The sequence below is a fragment of the Gracilinanus agilis genome, chromosome 2 (genome assembly GCF_016433145.1).
Source record: "Gracilinanus agilis isolate LMUSP501 chromosome 2, AgileGrace, whole genome shotgun sequence".
NCBI lineage: Eukaryota > Metazoa > Chordata > Mammalia > Didelphimorphia > Didelphidae > Gracilinanus > Gracilinanus agilis.
In genome coordinates, this window is record NC_058131.1 from 192,009,681 (window position 1) to 192,034,229 (window position 24,549).

General features: G+C 31.6%; 1 protein-coding gene across 1 annotated transcript; it reads left to right on the forward strand.

Moving 5' to 3' along the window:
- Window positions 1–11,543: 11,543 nt before the first annotated feature.
- LOC123234912 (ribosomal RNA processing protein 1 homolog A-like) lies at window positions 11,544–20,988 on the forward strand (the record flags this gene model as incomplete). Its single annotated transcript, XM_044660919.1, has 2 exons — window positions 11,544–12,287; window positions 20,968–20,988. Coding segments are annotated over exons 1-2 (765 nt in total), but the record flags the coding sequence as incomplete, so codon positions are not given.
- Window positions 20,989–24,549: the final 3,561 nt, after the last annotated feature.

Consider the following 24,549-nt stretch of genomic DNA (forward strand, 5'->3'; position numbering starts at 1 on the left):
TGGTGAAGGGGGCCTGAGGGAGCTTTGCTGGTTGATGACTGAGACTGTTCCACATGGTGAGTTTAAAGACTGAATCTTCCTGAACTTCTATTAAGAAACTTGCTTTTATAGACTCTGTGAATGAAGTTTGCTCCATTCACCTCCAGGCCTCATGCCCTTTAACCCTAAGCTGAGGGTTAAGATCTACCTAGATTAATTAGTAAAATAGATTCTTATCTCAGTACTTCCTCTCTCTCTTCTTATGTAAATAAACTTCTATAAAAGTAAATTTTGATTTGAGATTATTCTTGAGGATTGATAATAGTTCAATCCTCTGGCAACCATTTTTAATATATTGAACCCATAAAACCTCTTTTTCACCCTTACATCACCAAGATTTGAGAATGGATGAAAGACATTTTTTTAACCAGCAATTCATTTACATGTAACTGTTTACAGGATTTTAAAAGATATAGCTGAAGCAACAGGAGTGGTAGCCACTACAGGGGCAATGGCAATGGAAGATCAGGCCAAAATGCTGAAGTAAGAAACACTGAAGCCTATTAACTACTCTCCAAACAATCATAGAAGAACAAAAATTACTCAAAAGGAATACTGGAGTTGCAGAATCAATAGAAGGAATGGTGAAGAAGTGATCTGGCCCCAAACAACATTAAGAGACAGCAAGGAGGATTCATCTCTCTAGGGTCCTAGGAGGGAACACTGAACAAGCCTGAGAAGAACTGGGATGCAATACAGTTCAAGCAGCAGGTGAAAGAGAACGGGAAACTAGGTCCATCCTCAGCAGAGTAAGAGCAGAAATCAATGCAATACAGAAAAATCAATGGAGGGAGCAGAAGAAGGACTTCATTCCAACAAGGTCTAGCCTCAGTAGGATTGGGTAGAACTCAACTTGAAACAGTTGGACTGAATAGCTGCAAACTTCCACACAGCAGGCCAACCATGGCTACTCTGCAGAGTGCTCAAATCAGGGACTGAAACTGACAAATCATCCTTTGATACAATACAAGTGTATAGGATAGGAACGGATGTAAATATATAGACAAAAACAAGGGAAAAACCAATCCCCCAAATAAGGAAAAGACAGAAAATTTTCTCACTAAGAGAGATTACCAAAATGCCCTTCAGAAGAAGATAGGGGTAGAAAAATGAAAATGTGTGATGACTCAAAGGAAAATGTGAAAAGAACTCAAGCCCCAAAAGAACCACTAGATGAATTCCAAAAAAGGATAGGGGGAGGGGGAAAGCAAGCAAAAAACTTAGAAAAAAATTAGAATAGAAAATATCAACAGTTTAGAACAAAAACTTATGGAAGAAAATTATTTCCTACAAAATGAAATACAATATCGAAAAAAACAGAAAATAATTCCCTAGAAGAAAATGACTCCTTAAAAATTAGAATTGGAAAAAAAGGGAAAATAAAAAAAAATTGAGAAGAATGAAAAAAATAGAAGAAAATTTGAAATCTCTTGCTGGATAAAATCTTACCTGGAAAATAAATCCAGGACGGATAATCTAAGAATTATTAAATTTCCTGAAATCTAAGATCAAAAAAAGAATCTGAATATTATACTGAAAGATTATTGATTAAAACTACCTTTATGTTTTTGAATAAGAGGAGAAAAGAAAATTTCGAAGAATCTACCATTCACCTTCTGAAAGAAATCCCCCTCAAAGGTAAAGTAAAGTAACTAGAAATTATAAAATATTTATGAATAATAAGAAAATTATATAGAATCTGAGTAACAAATGGGTCAATAGTCATAAGGAAGGCATGATTTTCAAAATTAGTGAATTAGAGAAGATGAGAAGCCAGTTTCCAAAATGATTAAAATAAAAACAATTATTTAAAGAGACATGATGTTGAAGAAAGAAGCAGACAATAGTAAAAAATTAGGAAAAGACCATTATAAAAGCCAAAGAAATTGATAGTTTTTGTAGTATGTTCAGTTAACTTAAAAATGACAAATATTGTGGGCAGCTGTGTAGCTGAAAGGATTGTGAGCCAGGCCTAGAGATAAAAGGTCCTAGGTTCAAATCTGGCCTCAGATACTTCCTAGCTGTGTGGCCCTGGGCAAATCACTTAACCGCCATTGCCTAGCCCTTGCCACTCTTCTGGAAGGGAAGTAATACATAGCATTGGTTATAAGGTGGAAGGTAAGGGTTTAAAAAAAAAACAAGAAAATGACTAAAATAGTTAAGATACCAATGTAGGAAATAAACTAAAGAAAGTTTCCCAAAGCTTCTGAATACAGAAAATAAAACACTAATTTAAAAAAAAAAACATGGATCACATTGGTAGTAGAGGGTTGTAACCACTCATGATTAGGCTACAAGTTATATAAGCTATAAATTTAATAATTAAAACGACAAATTCTAAAATTAGCAAGTATAAAGAGCTTCAGATAAAAGGAAATGAATTAAAATCACATGGTAATTCTGTTCTTAATATCAACTGCAGAATGGAATTATATCTCTTATTCTAAAAAACAAAAGAGCTTCAGTTGTTATATTAAATATATGATGCATAACTCACAAATATGAGATTAATTACAAATGAAAAAATGGATGTTTTCCAAAAGAATGAAAATGTATGTTCTCCTGAAGAATGAGTAAAAATAATACAAATAATACAAAAAGGTTAAGTATAGTTACCAAGCAAAGAATTAATAAAGAAATAAATTTCTTAAATTTGTTAGTTATTTTGAGAGACTGAGAGAAAATAGGGGTAAAATACTGACCTGTGAAGAAATTAAATGTCTCATAAGATATTTACAAAATAAAAAAGACCTAAATGATGTAAATGGAATTTAAGTAAATATAGATATAGATATAGATAAATGAAAGCTGAAGGACCTCCCAAGACAAACCTAGAAGTTAATATGTATAGCTACAAAGTTGAAAAAATTTTTAAAAATCAACTGATAGAAATTGGAGAACTGAGTGGGAAAGAATTATGGAACCTTATGAAGTTCATGGGTGAAACATTATCATTCCTATAGTCTTTCAGGAAGACAAGAAATAGAAGAGAGAATTGGAGGAAGTAAAAGGGAATTAAATAATAATTGGAGGAAGTAAGGGAATTAAAACAAGAGTACTAACGCATAGAGAACCTATGGATATAAAGTTACAATGTATAATGTAAGAAAAATTCATTTTAAGTGGAAAATATTGTCTTAAAAAAGGAAGAGGAAATTTTTAAGTATTTAAATTTTAGTTGATAAAAAGAAAAACCCAATTTGCATTATTTTAAATGTGAATGTAAAAAACAATCCAATAATACTAAAGTAGAATGAAGAAAAATACAGAACCCAACAACACGTTACTTATAAGAAATGAATCTTTAATACATTTATCAAGAAAATAAATGAGAGTCTCGTTTGAAATTTTGCTATTTATCAGACTAATCTTAAAAACCAAGAGTTGTAATCACAATATGGAGAAAGCAAGAATAAAGGTGTATTTTATAATTCTATTGACTGATCAGGAGATTTATACATCCTTCACCTAAATAAAAAAATAACTAATAAGGAGAACTCTATATAAATGTAATTCATTAATATGAATGTTCAAATTGCAAATAAAATTTCTAGCCAACATGTCTACAATTTAGCAAAAATAATCAGATGATAAATGTGGATTTATAACAGAAAAACAAAAATTCAATGGTAGAAAAACAATTAAATCATAAATATATCTGAAACCATGTGATTATTTTGATAGATATAGAAAAAGGCCTAGGTATAATTATGAACTCCTCACTTCTCACTCTCTCATTTTTGTATTCATCACTTGTCCCATTATAACATTTTTTTCTTTTTTAAAATCTCTCATATTTGCTTCATTCTCTCTTCAAACACTATCACCACTCTGATGCAACTTCTTATTACCTTACACAAAAACCAATTGACTTCTAGTTAATCTCCTTGCTTAATTCTCTCCTCACTCTATTACATCTTCCCCTTAGCTGTCAAATTGATGTATCTAAAATATTAAAACATATACCTTAAGCCCAGTGAATAAGCTCACAGCATCCTGGTAAAATCTAAGATTAAGTGTAAAATTTTGTTTTGCTTTTAAAGCCCTTCATAACCTGGCCTCTTCCTATCTTTCCTGTCTGTTAACATCATACTCCCCTTCATATGCTGTACAGTCCTATATAACTGGCTTCTTTCCTCTTCCTAATCTATGATATTACATTCTATTCTATTCAGAGGAAAGAAAGTGATCCTCCTAGAACAAAACATGTAATGACATATGGATAATATAGAATACTAACCAGTAAATATATATTTACCTATGTGTATATGTATATAACTTAAATAATTTAAGTTAAACTTTAATAATGTTTTAAAATGTAAATATACAAATATTAAGTGTGTATATATATATATACACATATAAATTTTTCCAAATGCGTGACATATTATCTGAAAGAAATTGTATAGATTCAAAATGATTATCACCATGTTCATCTCCCTCCTCCTCCTTATATTACTCTTAAGATTTAAGGCACTTTAAATTTGCAAAGTGTTTTACTTATATTATGATATTTCATCTTAGTGATGTCCTTTTAAGGTATTTTCTACTATTTTATCCACTTTATAGTTGAGGAAAGTGAGACTGAAAAATTTACGTGATTTTCCAATGTAACACAGCTTATAAATGTTGTAATTAGTAAAACAAAACAAAACAAAACAAAGAAGCCCCTCATTTTCTATTGATCACTTTCTGCATTATATGACCATATGGAGACAAAAATCTGCTTGTTTATAACTAAACATTCATTCAATGTTGTATTTGGGAAGCTGTAAGATAACAGGTCTGTAACTATCAAATCTCTCTGATCCTTTGGTCTATGGAGGGACACACACACACACACACACACACACACACACACAAACAGGCTTGACTGAAGGGAGGGGCAGGATCTTGTCAAAGTGCTCCTTCACTTCCCCCCTCCCACTAGGCAGTTGGAAAATCAGTTACTGTATGATAATGGTGGACAGACTTGTTAACTACAGGGCCAAGATAGTTAGTTAGGAAAGGCTAACCTCATAAAGATGATAACTTTCTCTAAACTACTTTCCCCACAGGAATGTGTTGGAGAAGCTTGATGTCTTAGAAGCTCACAGGCACAAAGGATAGATTTTACTTCTGGTCTACAAAGCAGAAGTAACTCAGCTTGAGGAGGTTGTGAGTATTTCACTAAATATATAACCAGGCACTGCTCCGAATTGATGAAAGGTTTAATGAAAGGCAGGTATGGGAAGGAAGGGAGATGGAATAAGGATTGATAAGGTCTGGGAAGCCATCAAACTATTATGTCCAAGCAGCCCCTCCCCCCAAGGGGGAAAGGTAACTTTAATAGCTAATCTGTTCTCTATCCCTATAAATATTCTTCCTCTATATATAAATAACCAAACAGAGGTAAATTGTGATGTTGATGGATGTCAAACCAAGGTAAAGCAGGTTGGCAGTTAGGAAGTAAAATGGCTTTGCTCAGATTCAAGCCTCAAGCCACAAGACCAACCCAGGACCCAAGACCCAGCAAGCAGAGTGACCTGCCTACTCCTAATCCCAGGGCACCAACTGCTTTTAACTGCCCCCTCTCTCAGAGTTCTCAGGGGGCCCTCTGGAATTCTAAGCTGAATCCTGAACCCCTCTGCAGCTAGAATCCCTCTCTGCAATATGAATCTCTCACAATACATTCAAAATAGATATATAAAGTGCTATTTTTTGGCCAGAGCCTGTGCTACAAATTGTAGATAAACAAACAAACAAACAAACGAACAAACAAATGAATAAATGGGATAGCCCTTATGTAACCTTAAGGAATTAGTTTTCTGAAGTTCATGTGTATTTCACTGACACTCTTAAGCTATATCCTAATTCTTTGGCAAATACTTGTGTCATGGTAACCTAATTTTTTTTGTCTCCACTAGCCTTGCAGATTGTTTTTTGGTTGTTTTGGTTTTTACAAGTCCATGAAGCTTTAAACATTGTGATATTATGTTAATTAGTAGCTTCTGAGTCCAAGAAAGAATCAAAGCAACAATGAGATTTTGCAGATCAACTTATAAATAATGTTGAATCTAAACTAGAACCTCTAGCAAGTGAATTGCGTGCCTACTTCTTTTGTGTAGCTAATATTGATTGGTGGTTGAAAATATCCTTTATCATTTTCCTTGTCCTACATCATGGAAGAAACACTAAAGTACGTCATGATAGAGACACCAATGACCTTAATAGGATCAGAAGTCAAAATGGCCTGGGAAGAACAGTAATGAATATTTATGTACTGTTTTAAATTTCACTTAACACAGTGCCTATCATTTAGTAAGTATTAAATGCAAGAGGGAAAATTATGAGATTGGCTATAGTTTAAATGATTTAATTTAATCAAAGGGAAATAAGGGGGAGAGAGAGAGAGAGATGTTACTTCCCTTGCTACTTCATTTAGCTTGCTATTTTATAACCTCCATTTAGGCTCCCTAGCCACGCTCACAGAGAAATACAGTCAGCACCAAACACAGAAGAGAACAGGCTCAATGCTTTCTGGTTCACCACTGACATACCTTCCTGGTTCCGCCCGCCATTCTGGCCTTGCATGCTGATAGCTGATGACTAACGTCAGGGTGCAGGGGACGTTTAAGATGATACCATATGCTTACCTTATGATGACTTGTCAACAACTGTTTAGGCTGTAGTCAGGAAATGTCAGGCTTTGGTGGATGCCAGGAAGGTAGGTGAAGCTATTCTTGCTCACACATAAGCAAATATTTATTGAAAGATTATTTTAAACTTAGTAGTGAAATTCACACACATATTATTTTGTCTTAAGCTCATAACCACATGATTATATAGATATTATAAATATTCTGATTTCACATATGAAAAAACTCAGGTTTAGTGGTTAACTAACATGTTGAATGCTTTGTTTTTAGTAAATATAAGGAAAGATATGAACTCAGTTTTCCCTAATTCCACATCCAATACTTTATCAACTATTGTAATTATTTTTTTAGTGATAGAAGAGAAACCAATTACTTGTATGTGTTTTGACTACATGTTATTTTTAATTAGACTGATCATATCCTTTAACCCATGATAGATGCTAATAAAATATTCTTTTAGTTGGAATGAAAATCAAAAGGTTCTGTAAACACTGAAAAATACTTATAAGACTTCTAGGAGTGGAGCCAAAATGGTAGAGAAAGCATTCAGCTGAAATTACCCAACATTCCCATCCAAACAACTTAAAAATAACACCTCAAAACAAATTTTGGAATGCTTGAGTCAAAGAAAAGTCAAAGAAGCACATTCTTCCAGTATAAGATGACTAAGGAGGCCAGAAAGAGGGATCTGTGACATAGGCGTGGACACTGACCCAAAGCTCATTTGGATGAAATGGCAATGGTGGGACTACGTCGTTTGATTACAGCAGCAGCTTTGGGAACTCTTTAGCCAAGGATGATCATGCATCTCTGGAAATAATAAAAATCCCCAACTCCTCATAACTAAAAAGGAGTGGAAAAAGCTTGACACAGTGCACCCACACACATGCCAAGAACAGAGTCTAATATTAACAAAAAGTCTGATATCAAGAAAAGGTATGAATAAATAAGTAAACAACAACCACAAGAAAAGAACTTGACAATAAAATTCTACTATGGTGACAGAGAAAATCAAGAAATAAACTCAAAAGATAATGAAAATACCTATAAGCAAACTCACAAAGAAAAAAGTGGATTGTATATAAATCCCCAAAAGAAATCTTGAATAGCTAGAAATTATTTTCAAAATCAAATGAGAGTTGTAGAGGAAAAATTAGGTAAATCAATTAACGTAAAGGAAGAACAATATGAAAAGACAATTAAAATTGTGTTAAAATAAACACAACAGTATAAAAGAAAATAATATCTTAAAAAAACAGAATTGGCCAAAGGTAAAATATAAGAGAGCTCGTGAAGAAACTAAGTACTTAGAAATTATATATAGATATATAACTATATAATTAATGTATGAGACATAAAGGAACAATAAAACAAAGTCTAAAACTGAAAAAAATATAAGAGAAATGTGAAATAATGGATTGGAAAAAGAGCAGAACTGGAAAATAAATTGAAGAGAAAAAATTAAATTTTGACTATCTGGAAGCCATGAACAAAAAAGAACCTATACATGATATTTAGGAACATTTCAAGGGCAATTGTCTCTATAACCTAGCTCCAGAATATTAAATAGAGATGGGGGGAAATCATCTAAAAGAGATACCAAAAAGAAAATTTCCAGAAATATTATAGCCAATTTTGAAACTCTCTGGTCAAAGGGAAAAACAAAAACAAAAACAAAAAAACTTCTAACAATCAGAGAGCAAGCACTAAAATAACATTTCCTCAAGAAAGATCACAAAAGATTAAAAGAGTGGAGGATTTGGAAAACTGAAGAATGCAAAAGATCTGGAATTGCAAAGAATAATAATCTGCCCAGGAAAATTGTGTATACTCCTTTGAGGGGAAAGTTAAATTAATTTCAGGAAGAAATTAAGAGTACCAGAACTTTCCCCTCACAGAGACAGATAAATCAAAGCATAATATACATAAGAAAGAAGACAAAGAAATTAACAGAACTTTAGGAAAATTAGATCCCTCTGGGGAAAAAATGAATGGAAATAGGGAGAAATATCCCATTTTCTTAACTGTACATGGCACCTTCCATAAGTTAACCATATGTTACATCCTTATAAGCACTCTTTTCATACTATAATGCTATAGAGTTACATTTAATAAAGGACTGTGGAAGTACAGATTAAAGATTAATTGAAACTAAATTATAAATTCTAAAGAATGGGTGGATCAAAGAAAAATCATATAAACAATGAATTATTTTTGAAATGACAACAGTGAGATAACATTCCAGATTTTGTGGAATGCAGCCAAATAGTACTTATGAGAAATGTTTAGCTCAAAAGAAATGCATCAGTAAAAGCAAGAAAGATCAGAATGATGAATTTTGCAAGTAACAACAAATAAAACAACAAAAAACTTAGAAAAATTAAAATCTAATGCTAAACTATAAATCCTTAAAATCAAAGGATAGTTTGATTAAATTGGAAATTTAAAAAATGAACTAATAAATACAACTAAGACATGTTTTTATGAGGAAAAAACCAATAACATAGAAAAATGGCTAATTCAACTTTTAAAAAGAAAGAAAACTAAATTGCTAGCATTTAAAAATGAATGGATGAATGTACCAATAACAAAAATAAAATTAAATCAAGTAGGAATTTATTTTGCCCAATTACTTGGCAATATAATTGACAATCCTAATGAAATAGATGTATATTTACAAAAACACAATCTGCCCAGATTCAGAGATAAGAACATGCAACAGTCATTTCTATTAAGAAAATTAGAAGGCATAAGAATTAATGAACTGTCTTAAAATGATATGTAGTGTTTATCCAAAAAGAAGAGCAGATATTGTTTATAATGGATATATTCATGAAGCCTTCAGTATTGAACTGGGAAAGCTAGTTATTTTAACAAGACAAGGAAAAGAAATGGAAGGAATAAATATAGGCAGAGTAAACAAAAATATCACTCTTTGCAGAAGGTAGGAAAGTATATTAAGACAACTCTATAGAATCATGTAAAAAACCAGTTGAAACAATTAAAAATATTAGCAAAATTATAGAATGTAAAATAAATTCACATAAATCATTATAATTTCTATATGATACCAACAAGACACAGAAATGAAATATAGAAAAACTCCATGTAAAATAATTGTAGACAGTATAAAATATTTGAGAGTTTACCTGACAAGTCAAAACTAGGAATGAAATGAATATCACTATGAAATATTTTTCATGAAAATATAGATAAATTGAAATAATTGGATAATTATTAATTATTTGCGGATAGGCTGCACCAATGAAATAAAAATGATAATTCTAAGTAAATTTACTTATTCAGTGGTATGCCAATAAAATTAACAAATAATTATTTTATAAAATGGAATAAATAATTATTAAAATCATCTGGAAGATGAAAAGTTTCAGAATTTCAAGAAAATCAATTAAAAATATGAAGGAAGGTAACTTATCAGTACCAAATTTCATACTATATTACAATATGGTAATTGTTTTAAAACCGCATACTGGCCAAGAAATACATTGGTGAATCAGTGGAACTGAATATGTACATAACATAATGGCAAATGACTGTAGTAATCTAATGTTTAATAATGGCAAAATCCAAAATCTTATAGAAGAACTCACTTTTGACCAAAATTGATGGGAAAAACTAGAAAACAGTTTAGTTGAACAAGTTATCGTATATAGTTGTAATGGAATGTCATTGTGCTATAAGACATGATGAAGTGGTAGTTTCAAGGGGGAAAAACTGGAAAGATTTATATGATGTATAATAGAGTGAGAACCAGAATATATTACATCAAAACAGTAATATTGAAAGGATGATCAACAGTGAAAGACACCTACTCTGCTCAAAATAATTATCTAAGACAATTCCAAAGGATCTGTAATGAAAAAGGCTATCCTACAGAGAGAGAATTGATGAACTCTAAATCTATATTGAAGCATATTTTTTACCTTGCTATTATTTTCTTGCTTAATTTTTAATCTGTGTTTTCTTTTTCAACATAAGCATTATGGAAATATATTCTGAATGATTTCATATGTATAATCAATATTAAATAATTTGCCTTCTGAAATCAGAGAAAGGAGTAAAAAGGAAGGAGATAATTTGGTAATCAAAATTTTACAGCATTATTGTTAATGTTTTTATATTTAATTTGGAAACATTTATTTATATAAAATACATTTCAAAATATTTAAAAGATCACAGACTATAAAACCAGAAGGGTATTTAATATCATTTATTGTCATGATATCAGTTTGCAGAGAAGAAATGGAAACTTATATTGGAGAAGTGACTTGCCCAGTATAGTAAGTATTAAATGCTTGACTTTATGATAGGAGGACCTAGATGCATTTCCTCCCGTAGAATCTTATTAGATACAATGCTGAGGAAACTACTTAACCTTTCAGATTCAGTTTCCTTAGCTAGAAACAATAATAAGAGTAATAATTGTATTTAATGCAGATTTGTTGTGAGGATCATATGAGATAATATATGTATATCATTTTGCAAATCTTAATGCACCATATACATGCTAACTATAATTAATGCAACAAATTCAATTATTTTCCTGGAGTTATCTGGATTTGATGATATCACAGTTAAGTTTCTTTAGATGACTACTAGTTTCAGATTATTTAGTTTATCAGAGTGAGACAGAGTGGACAAAAAAGACAGATTAGGATTAAGAAAGATCTAGATTTAATTTTTACTTCTGGACAATATTGATTTTAGGAATCTGAAAGAAGCTGTTAAACTCTCAGTGCCTCAAATAAATCTCTAGGACTATTAGTTGTCAAAAGTTTTATATCTTGCTTTCTCTTAGTCGAGCGGGGTCCTAACAGCAACTAATGCTATTAGCTGTTTGCCATCATGTCTCCGGGGCTGGAGCTTCCAGCTGAAATACAGCTAGCGCAACAACTAGCCGGCAACGAGAAAACTATCCAAGACGGTGTAGTGAGGAAGCTCCAGAGATACATCCATGCCAAGATGGAAGCCGCCTCAGGTGCTGTCAGTCATGAAGAATTGCTAAAAATATGGAAAGGGCTATTCTACTGTATGTGGATGCAAGACAAACCTCCCCTTCAGGAGGAACTTGGAAATACAATTTCCCAGCTTATTCATGTTTTTCAAAATGTGGAAACCCAGTACCTGTTTGTACAAACTTTTTGGCAAACTATGAACCGCGAATGGAATGGAATAGACCGATTACGCCTGGATAAATTCTACATGCTAATGCGCATGCTTCTGAACCAGTCCTTTGAGGTGCTAAAAAGAAATGGATGGGAGGAAAGTCAGATTGAACTACTTCTGGATATGCTAATGAAAGAAATTTTGCACCCAGATAGTCATGCACCTTGTGGAGTAAAGTCCCACCTTATTGATATATATTTAGAAGAACTGACTAAAGTGGGAGCAGAAGAGCTTACAGCAGATCAAAACCTTAAGTTCATTGTTCCATTCTGCAAAATTGCAGCCAAGACAAAGGATTCTACTTTGCTGTATAATATAGTTGGAGGTATCTTTGAAACAATTTTGGAACAAGCTCCTTTTGCTATTGAAGATTTAATAAGAGAATTAAATGCAACTCAAGAGGAAAGTGAAATGTCAGAGGGAGTCTTCTCATCAAACTCCTCCAAACCAACTGAATTACAAAACATCTGAACTATCAAGTCTATCTAGAGCTACCCTCAAACAAAAGTCATTTCCCAAGAATTTTGGAACTATAGTTGTGAAAATAAAATTTATGTCTTTTTCCATCTCCAAGTATTACAGAAAGAGATTTTTCCTTTTGCTTTTTTTCTCCGTTTAAGTTTGAGAAAATTTTTAAAAAGTCTCCTTATTTCTCTTTCAATTTCTATTTCTATTATTATTTCTTTTTTAAAGTATTATTTCTTAAGGCCTAATATATCCTGCCTGAAATATGCACATAGTGCTAATGTATTTGAATAACTGACCTTCAGATTAGAAATATATTAAAAATAAGGTTTTTTTTTCCAATTTTGCTTTTCAACTCAAATGTGGCATTAAAATATCAACCAGTTTGTTATTTAATTGTAGAGACTATATTAATAATAGTATAACATAGGTAGAGATTTTAAAATTTAAGTGAATACTATATAAATGTATATTATTATATAATATTAAGCTTATTTGCTTTCTGGGGGAAAGAAAATAATTTTCTCCAAATTTAGTCATAACTTCCTTATTATTTGCAGCTGTGCAGCTGTGTGTCAACATTTCCACCTTCAAGAAGTTTCTTGAACTTGGGGAGAGAACTTTCTTTCTTGAAAAGTTTTGTCAAGTAAACAGATTTCCTTTTTATTTTTCAAACAGAGAGAAATACTTTTAAGTTTGATTCTCATGAAAATGGAAAGGTTTACACAAATTCTAAGTTACTAGGTAGTATGGTTTTAGTTTTAAAATAGGTTCTCATTCATCATTTAAAAGATATATTTATCTAAGACAGGAAAGAAGAGATGGATGAAGTTTAGTTAACTTGTATTAAAAATTAACTGACATTCCACATCACAAATTCAACTCATCAAAAATTTTATGACAGCTGTTCCACTAGAGTCATTGAAGTAGCTCATCATTGCTCTCTGAAATCCCTGTTTTCTGTGCAAATTGATCTTGAAGAAAAAGGAAAAATTAAAATAAAAATCACAGCTATAGTCTGACTACAAAGGCAAAGTAGAAAGATTTATTACTCAGAGAATCTTATTCATATAGACAAGTAACCTTTATAAGTAGCATCTTCAAACCATTTGTCCAACCAAAAAAAAGTGGGAGAAACATGTCATATGTTTATTTTTCATGAAATATCCATTTCATTTTCAAATTATGAACATCAGTACAAATTGTTTTTCATTAACCTTTTGAAGAGATTTGTACATACATTTGTAGAACTACTGCAGATATTGAAATTTATAACTTTGGCATATAAATTCAAAATGGATACCATGAAGAAAAAGAAAAAGAAAAACAGACAAAATATATGATGAAATATTTATTTAATGGAAATAAGCACTCAACTTACAATTTGGAATGAGATTTGTTTCCAATTTTGATTATCATTTTTCCCACAATAAGCACATATTCTTCAAGAAAAATAAGTACCTTTATTTAGCTATATTTTCTATCCCTTGCACCATATGTAAGTCTAATGAATTATAGCTTCTGTAGTGGCATTACCAATACATAATTAGAACTTGGGATTCATTACAGTATACTTTCAAAGGAAATCCCTTGTTGCTTTGGATAAGAAATTCTCAATGAATTAATTTTTTAGGTTCTAAAGGTTTTCAGCGAAGAATTATAAGATTGACCCCATAAGAATTACCTCAATTTACCATTTATCAAGAATAAAATAGCATGGTTGATTGACACTTTTAATACACAGTTAATGAATGATTTCATCTTGGATGTTATAAATCTGTATAAACACAAGTTTCCTTCTTGACCTCAGGAAGAGAAATACAAAATGGGGAGTATAAATTGATATTTACTTAAAGATTCCAAAACTTATTTTGCTTTCAAGTCATTTGCTTCCAAGTCATTATTTGGCAAATCTATTACAATTATGTCATTGAAATGTAGTTGAAAGAATGGTAGAATTGGAGTAAAAAAAAAACAAAACAAAAAAAAACCTGAATTAGTCCTATCTCAAATAATTGATTTTCCTGTAGCCTCATGAAAGCCATATTAGCTCTATAAAACTCAGGCTTATCATCTGTAAATCAAAGAAAAAATTTTAGAGTGCTTTGTGGTCAGGGTTGTTGTAAGAAAATAATTTTCTAAACTTTGATATTCTATGCAACTACAAGATTTTATTATCATGTAGGAATGTAGATATTAGAAGATTTTATAATAGAAAATTAAGATATGTAATAATTCTAGGATCCTTTTGAAGAGTACTATTTATACTTAATAAATCTTTGGAATAGTCTTAGCTTTTAAAAGAAAGAGGAATTGAGAGAAAAAATGAGGTTGGTTTGCTTTGAAGGGATATTAGCAGAATAAACATTCTTATTAAACAAGACTTCATTACCTCATTTTCTAAAAAATTCTTACTGTCTATCTTAGAATCAATACTAAGAATCAGTTCCAAGGCAGAAGATAGTTAATGGCTAGGCAAATGGGTTAAGTGATTTGCCCAGGGTCGCATAACTAGATGTCTAAGGACAGATTTGAACCCATGACCTCCCATCTCTAGGTCTGACTAAGCTACCTAGCTGACCCCAGTTTTTAAATCTATAAAATGGGAATGATAAAACTCCCATTATATTATTTATATGGTTATTAAGGAGAAAGTGCTTTATAAACTTTAAAATTAATGAAAATGAACTTCCACTGTTACAATATATAACATATAATTAATTTTAATTTTGTAAATATAGTCTTATAAATGACAAATTAATAATTTAAATAGCAGTATTCATGGAATAGCTTATTTTCTAATGAAATTCAGGTTGGATTTAGTGCAATAATCTCAAAAATCTTAAAATATTAGTCTCATAAATGATCACATATGCCACAATTTTAATTAAATATTATTTTCAACCAAATAATATAGTTTCCTTTATCATAGAACTTATTTATATATTACATATAATGATACTTAAAGGCAAAGCCCTTAGATCTAAACACTGAGATTTAAGGATTTTAGAGGAAAGTTTTTGTTCTATTTGTTAATATTTGTTCTCCCTTATCAGAATTGAAAAAAATGTTTAGCACTATCTAAAATTAATAATTAGTTGAAATACAAAGTTACTAGATATATGGTACACACGCATGCACACATACACTAACCTTGCACAATAGCCCAGCTCTTATCTTTACAGGTTGGAATTTGTTTCTCATCTATCATTACTATTTCTGTCAATTTTTTTTCAGATTCTTGGTTAAAGCATTCAAAAATGAAGTCATGATGTTCTCTACAGAGATCATGAGGGCAAATAAGAAAAAAATAAAAAGAATTAATAGTAAAGAAGTGACTATGTATAGTAGAGAAATGGTATTCTCTCTTCCATCTCTTTCCAACATCCCCGTACCTACTTCCCCTCTCCCAAACACACATATACACACATTTATAGACACAAAGTTGAATCTGTTTTCTTAAGGACCTCCAGTGAGAAATCATAACCAGCTTTTTTGAAAGACTTCCTCACCACTATGGAACTCTGCCCTAATTCTAGGATGCACAGGATCTTAATAGCTAAGTATTCTACTTAAAATTCAATATGGAAGTTAAATAATGTCACTATCACTTTGAATTCCATTTTGTATTTCATATTTAATGTTTTTCACTGACTTGTGCTGCTCACAAACTGTTCCTTTTGTTTTTGTTTTCAGCTGACATCTAGAAACAAAACTTCTGTGCATCCCTATAAAAGACATTTAAAATTTTCTGGAACAAGTCTAAAATGTGAATACCAGATACTCAACTTCATGATAAAAAGCTCTTTTGGTATTCATAAGTCTTCATGCCTGTTGGAGAATTTTGCTGACATATCTCAAAGTACAGAAGCATGAAAATCATATCTTATTTGTTTTTTTTTATTCAATAGTCAAAAATGCACTCACAAGGTATGCACTCTACAATAGAATTCTTAGAGTATAAACTTTATTGGGATATTCTATAGCTAGGTTCATATTAATTTGATTTCATTAACATTAATTTGTTGAACCTAATTTAATTTCCTACTTAGATAGCAAATGTCAATTATCTTAAGGATTCATAAGATCATATATATGTGTGTATACATATATGCATATATATATATAATATTTTGTGTGTATTTATGTATATGTATATATGTAATATATTTTTATGAATCTCCACCTAAAGCTTTTGGGGAAATCAGTTGGTGCTTAGAAAGAGATAAACTGTAATTTAAATAATCAAACATATTCTTCTACATTAGGTCTTTGTTCTCAATATTTGGGGGAAAAGAAACATTATTGGACAAGATTGTAAAAAAAAACCATTATGGAAACTTTTCTCCCATGAGATTTAAATAGAATTTAGATTTTCTTTATATTTCTTTGTTTTCATTCTTTACATGACATTTCTATAATCCCAGCCTAACCTAGATTACCATTCTACCAATATTAAACACATAAAATCTTTATTAAGATGGGGTATGATCTAGGATGCTGCAATATAATGACATTTGGAGGAAAGGGACATATAAATTTAATAAGATAAAATCTATATTCAACTTAAATTGGACTGGTGGCTTTGCAAAGCCAATTGCCTTATTTGAAATAATTTCTGCATGACACAGTCGATTTGTTTATTTTGACACCAGCCTTGTGACAATGAACAAGTCTCTATATCTCTGATCTCTAATTTCATTACCTATAAAATAGATATAAAATACTTTTCAGAAATTCCTCATAAGAGAATTATGAGACTCAAATGAGTTAATAGATTTAAAAACTTTTATGATCTCTAAATATATTTATAAATTATTACTCTAACCCTCATCATCATTATCTCCATACTTCATTTGATTTACAATCCTTTCAGACTTCCTCAAAGATGATAATTTACCAATTTTTATTTTATTACCCCTAGTACCAAGAATGATATATATCATGTTTAATAAATTATTGATTTATTACTTGATTTATTGATTGACCCACAAATTAAATAAATGTATATTTTGATAGGCAACAGCAAAAATATATGTGAATAGTAGGGAAAAAATGTGGTTAAAAAAGGGAATAAAGATCTATGTGACATAAATTTCATTCTTATATATCCTCACATTATTTCTTGAAGAAAAATAAAATGGAAGGGAACAGGTATGCTGAGCACTGAATAGTAACACACAAATTGAAATTAATTATATTTTATAGGTCTTTCTAATACAAACCACTGCTATACTATATTATCATTCTACTCTATTCTATTATTCTTCTACAATATCACAACTCTGTGTCTATAAAGTATAGTTGAGCCTAACACCTTATAACATTTTTTTAAAAAAAGAAAAAGTTGGGCAACAAATTCTACCAAACCTAATTGGGTGTGAAGTAGTTAAGGAGAGGGAAGAGAGTTTACTTTTCAGACTTGTCATACTCCCAAAATGTCTTTAACAAAGTCATAATAAATAGTGACCAGTCTAAGGCTAAGAACTACTCTATAAACTTTCTTGAATTTTCAGTTCAAAAGTAGCCATGAGAATCATTTCACTTATGAAGAGAAAAATACTAAAAACCACTAAAGGGAACATTTTTATAACAAGTCTTACACAGAAGCAATCTGCAATGCATAATCAGAAAATATCAGAGTTAATAAACATGACTTCATTAGGTCTACATAACACAGCAGCCAAATACATTGCCCTCAGTGTGGGGGTAATTCCTATTTGCAGATTATAATGAGTGCATACAGTTCTAATTACTCTCACAGTTTTTATAGTAAGATTGAACTTCTGAGATACAATGGATTACAGTATCTGATAATATAAATGACCAAATGCCTATTAAAATATTATTTAATCTTGGAGTTTAAGGCCAGCAAATAGAAATATATTTGAAATGTTACTGAGCAATTTCAAAGTTCACTAAATTAAAGAAATGATTAATGATCTTTATTTTCTTGTCAGAATAGTTGTTTTTAGTGCAATTTAAGAAAAGAGGATAAAAAGGCTGGGTACCAGTATCTAATATAACATTCTCAGGTAGAAAGGAGTATTGACTCTCCACAACTAAATTTATTACTTATGCTGTTATTTTGTTTCACTGTATCTCAACAATGGCCATCTTGCCAGAGCTTTGTGTAATGGGAAGATTGTGGGGTTTTCAGTCAAAAGAACTGAGTTTGAAATTTGTGCAGCATAAAGTCTTCTAGAGTTGACTTCTATGTTAAGATGGCCACAGTGTAGAAGCGAGGATCTTCCTCTCCTTACTACCAACTGAAATAGTGTCTCAAAAGGGCAAAAAGAAAATCAGATAAACAAAGGAGCTCTACTGTAAGGCACAGCCTTGAAGGGAGGCAGGATTTTGTCATTTCCACCCTATACAGAGGTTAAATAACTCCAAGCAAAGCATGAGCTGATCACCCCTCCCCCACTCTGCCTATAGTGCCAAAGTCAGAGTCAGCAAGCCAGAATCAAAGTGAGCAGAGGGCAATCTCTAGGTTCTTAGGATCTGGCTGAGAACACCACAGACTTGCCACTGAGAGCAGGTATACTTCAGAACCCTGGAAGCTGAGGAATGAGGACCTTGGGCATAGTAATAGAGCAGAGAGGGGCATCACAGAGCAGAAAACACAGAGAATCAAAAAATAGCCTCAGGGCAAAAACTTCTCCATAGCTCAATACACAGAGAGCCTAAAATCCTCACTCAGACTTCAGGCTGAGAAGGGAAGGAAAAACCAACAAAGCAATAGCAGCCAACACCCAAGAACTACAATCTATAACTACCAAAAAAAAGTAAGAAAAACATTTGACTGTGCTTAATTTTTACTTAGAGAAACAACAGACTACAGAGGAAACAGCAGAGGATAACAAACAAGCAAACACATCCAAGCTTTCCAAATGAAAATGGAAATTGGCCACAAGATCTACAGGAACTCAAATTGGAATTTAAGAACTGAGTAAGAAATATAAGAGAAAATTGGCAAGAAAAGTGGGAAATAGTTCAAAAAGAAAATAGCAGTTTAAAAGACAGACTCTTCCACTGAAAAAAAGAAGTCCAGAAATAAAATGAAATGATATGCAAATTAAAGATCAGAAATGACCTGCTGAAAGCCATGAAAAGTAGGATAGAATAAATTGAAATGGAAAATCAAAACATCATAGCTGAAAACTAGTTTTTAATTATCAGAATTTGGCAAGTAGAAGCTAATGATTTCACAAGACAGCAAGGATTAATAAAGCAAAGTCAAAAGAATGACTCGATAGAAGGAAACTTGAAATATCTCACTGAGAAAATGACAGACCTGGAAAACTGATTGAGAAAAGGCAATTTGATTATCATTGGTCTATCTCAGTGATTCCCGAAGTGGGTGCTACTGCCCCCTGGTGGGTGCTGCAGCAATCAAGAGGAGTGGTGATGGCCACAGTGCATTTATCTTTCCTATTAATTGCTATTAACATTTATAAAAATTAATTTCCAGTTGGCTATGTAATATTTTTTTTTTCTGGAAAGAGAGTAGTAGGCCAAAAAAGTTTGGGAACCACTGGTCTATCTGAAAACCTAGAAAAAAACAGAAATCTTTACATCATACTACAAGAAATTATGAAAAAAACCACCCTGATGTTCTTAAACAAGAGGGTAAAATAGACATTGAAAAGAATCAATAGATCACCCTCTAAATTAAATCCTCAAATGACAACCCCCAGGAATATAATTGCCAAATCAAAGAACTATCAAGCTAAGGAGAAAATATTGCAGGAAGGCAGAAAGACAATTCAGATATGAAGGTGCACCAATTAGGATTACACCGGATCTGGCATCTTCCACACTAAAAGTCCCAAAAGCTTGGAATATGATATTCAGAAAGGCAAGAGAATTGAGTCTACAACCAAGGATCACCTACCCATCAAAATTGACTATACTTCCAAGGGAAAGTATGGCCATTCAACAAAACAAAATATTTTCAAATATTTATAAAGAAAAGAGTAGAACAAAAGGGAAAATTTGGTGTCTGAATACAAATATCAAGAGAAATATTAAAAAGATAAATAAGAAAGAGAGGTGAATATTTTTATAATGTTTTTCCTTTAAGTCCTTAAATAACATAATTTTTTATGTTCCTCTTTGGAAAAATATTATTTACAACTCATTAATATGGTATTTAGAAGAATTATTCATAGGTATAGGTAGGGCTACTAAGTGGTTTAAGATGATATACAAAAAAAGAAAAGGAGGGCAATAAAAGATGATACCAGGAGAAACTTGAAGGAATAAGAAATATAGGATAATCCATAACACACAAAGAGGCACAGGTGAGAGATAGGGGAAGAATATTATTATAAGAATGAGAGTAAGAGAGCATTAATAGGTAATACTCAAAACTTACTCTAAGTGGAATCAACTCTGAGAGGGAAAAGCATCAAGATCCATTGGGATATCAAATTCAATTTTACCCCACAGGGAAGTTGAGAGAGAAAAACCAAGGGTGAGAAGTGGGGCAAGGAGTACAAAAATGGAGGGAAAGAGAGGAGAGGGAATTTACTAGACCCTAAAAGTAAAAAGGGAATAAAAATGGATAGGGCAGAAATGGAAGTTAAATAAGGATGTGGATTGTGGGACATATTAAAAGAAAACACTGGTGTAGAAGGAAATAGCAAAAGAAGAAAGGGCAGGACTAGCAGAGGAAATGAAAATGTTGGGAAATATACAGGTAGTAATTATAAACCTGAATGTGAATGGGATGAACTCACCCATAAAATGGCAGTAAAAAGCAGAGTGGATTAGAAACTAAAATCCTACCATAGGTTGTCTACAAGAAACTCACATGAGGTAGGTAGACACACCCAGGGTAAAGAAAAAAGGCTGGAGCAAATCTGTTGGGCATCAATTAAGAAAAAGAAGGCAGGAGTAACAATCATGATACATAACAAAGCCAATGTAAAAACAGATCTGATTAAAATAGATAAGGAAAGTATAATAATTAGTAATGATACATGGAGAGGTAAATGAAAAATTAATTGGAAACTAAATAATATGATTCTCCAAAATCTGTTACTTAAAAAAAACAAATCATAGAAACAATTAATAATTCCATTGAAGAGAATGAAAATGATGAGATATCCTATCAAAATCTATGGGATGCAGCCAAAGCAGTACTCAGAGGGAAATTTATATCCTTGAGTGCATATATTAACAAATTAGAGAGGGCAGAGGTCAATAATTTGGGTATACAAATAAAAAAACTAAAAAGAGAACAAATTAAAACTTCCCAGATGAAAACTAAATTAGAAATCTTAAAAATTAAAGGAGAAATTAGTAAATTTGAAAGTGAAAGAACTATTGAATTAATAAATAGGACTAAAAGCTGCTACTTTGAAAAAACAAATAAAATAGACAAAGTCCTAGTTAATCTAATAAAAAAAGGAAAGAAGAAAACCAAATTAAGAGTGTCAAATATCAAAAGGGAAACCTCACCTCTAATGAAGAGGAAATTAAGGCAATTACTAAAAACTATTTTGCACAATTATATGATAATAAATATATCAATCTGTAGGTGATAAGAATGAGTATTTACAAAAATATAAATTGCCTAGATTAACAGAAGAAATATAATACTTAAATAACCCCAAATAAGAAAAAGAAATTGAACAAGCCATCAAAGAACTCCCTATAAAAAATCCCCAGGTCCAGATGGATTCACAAATGAATTCTATCCAACATTTAAAGAAGTAATCCCAGTACTACACAAACTATTTGATAAAATAAGCAAAGAAGGAGTTCTACCAAATTCCTTTCATGATACAAATATGGTATTGATTCCAAAGCCAGCATGATCAAAAACAGAGAAAGAAAAGTACAGATCAATCTCCCTAATTAACATAGATGCAAAAATCTTAAATAGAATACTAGAAAAAAAGACTCCAGCAAGTGAACATGAGGGTTATCCATTATAGTCAGGTAGGATTTATATAAGGAATGCAAGGATGGTTCAATATTACGAAAACCATCCACATAATTGACCACATTGATAAGTAAACTAACAAAAATCACATGATTATCTCAATAGAAGCTGAAAAAGCCTTTGACAAAATACAATACTTATTCCTATCAAAAACACTAGAAAGTATAGGAATAGGACTTTTTCTAAAAATATTAATAGTGTATATTTAAAACCATCAGCAAGCATCATCTGCAATGGGAATAAATTAGAAGCCTTCTTAATAAGTTCAGGAGTGAGACAATAAGTTCAGGAGTGAGACCCATTAACACCTCTATTATTTAACATGGTACTAGAAACACTAGCTGTAGCAAACAGAGAAGAAAAAGAAATTGAAGTTATTAAAATTGGCAACAAGAATACTAAACTATCACTCTTTGCAGATGATATCAAGGTTTATCTAAAGAATCCTAAAGAATCAACTAAAAAGCCAGTGGAAATAATTAACAACTTTAGCAAAATAGCAGGATACAAAATAACCTCACATGAATCATCAGAAGTTCTATTTATGTCCAACATATCCCAACAGCACGAGTTAGAAATAGAAATTCCATTGAAAATCTCCCTAGATGGTATTCTGATAATGAGATTAAATCTACCCTGCACATCTTTAGATTTAATCACCAAAGGTGAAAACATCTCCATTTAACTCTCAAGTTGGGTGGTCTGTAACCCACATGTGCTAGAGTGAGTAACAAATCAGAATTTACTGACTGCATCCTGGGCAGTCCTAAGGAAAGCATCTGCTGTGATTGGACGTGCAAACTAAGAGGAAGGTACAGGAAGTGTAGCAAAAGAGGCCCCTTTAAAAAGAGAGAGTTGAGTGAGCCAGGGTCTCTTCTGGTTCTTGCTTGGACATGGAGGAGCCCTGGACCCTAAGACCTTAGAATTCCACGTGGTAAATGTAAAGACTAACTCTTCCTGAACTTCTCTTAAGGAACTTCCCTTTCAAAAGAGACTCTGTGACTGAAGCTTTTGCTTTATACACCTCTGGAGCCTTAGTCCTTGGCTCAAGGCTTGCCCTTTTTCCAATTGAGGACTAGATAGATCTGCTTGGGTTAAACCAGGGACCTAAGTGAATTATTTAGTTTGTCAAGTTAATTATCTTACCTTATCCTCTCTCTAAATGTTTTACTTTCTCTCTCTCTTCTCATTTGTAAATAAACTTCCATAAAAGTAATTTTGACTTGAGGTTATTATTAATTGGGAATTAATAATTATTCAATTCCCTGGAGACCAATCCTTTTAATATTTACCCAATAAAAACCCCTTTTCACCCCTTACAGTATAAAATACTTAGGAATCTATTTATCAAAACAAACACAGGAATTATATGATGACAACTACAAAACACTTTCCACACAATTAAAACTAGATAAAAACAATTGGAAAAACATTAATTGCTCATGAGTAGTATGAGCTAACATAATAAAAAAATCAATCCCACCTGAAATAATTTACTTATTTAGTACCATATCTATCAAACTACAAAGAATCTTTTTTTACTGAATTAGAAAAAAAAACTATAACAAAGTTCAATTGGATGAACAAAGGATCAAGAATATTAAGGGAAATAATGAAAAAAATATGAAGGAGGGGGGCCTAGTGGTACCAGATCTTAAACTGTATTAAAAGCAGTAGTCATCAAAACAATATGGTTATGGTTAAGAGAAAGGAGGGAGGATCAGTGGAATAGACTTGAGGTAAATGATCTCAGCTAGACAATGTCTGATAAAACCAAAGATCCCAGCTTTTGGGACAAAAACACACTATTTGACAAAAACCACTGGGAAAATTGGAAAACAGTATGAGAAAGAATATATTTAGATCAACATCTCACACCCTACACGAAGATACATTCAGAATGGGTGAATGACTTGAACATAAAGAAGGAAACTATAAGTAAATTAAATGAACACAGACTAGTATACCTGTCAGATCTTAGGGAAAGGAAAGTTTTCAAGACCAAGAAGTGTTAGAAAAAATTACAAAATGTAAAATAAATACTTTTGATTACATTAAATTGAAAAGTTTTTGTACAAAAAAAAACCAAATACAAACAAAATTATAAAGGAAGCAAGAAATTGGGAAAACATCTTTATAACAAAAACTTCTGAGAAAGATGTAATTACTCAAATACATAACGAGCTAAATCAATTGTACAAAAAAAAATCACATCATTGCCTAATTGATAAATGGACAAGGGACATGAGTAGGAAATTTTCAGAT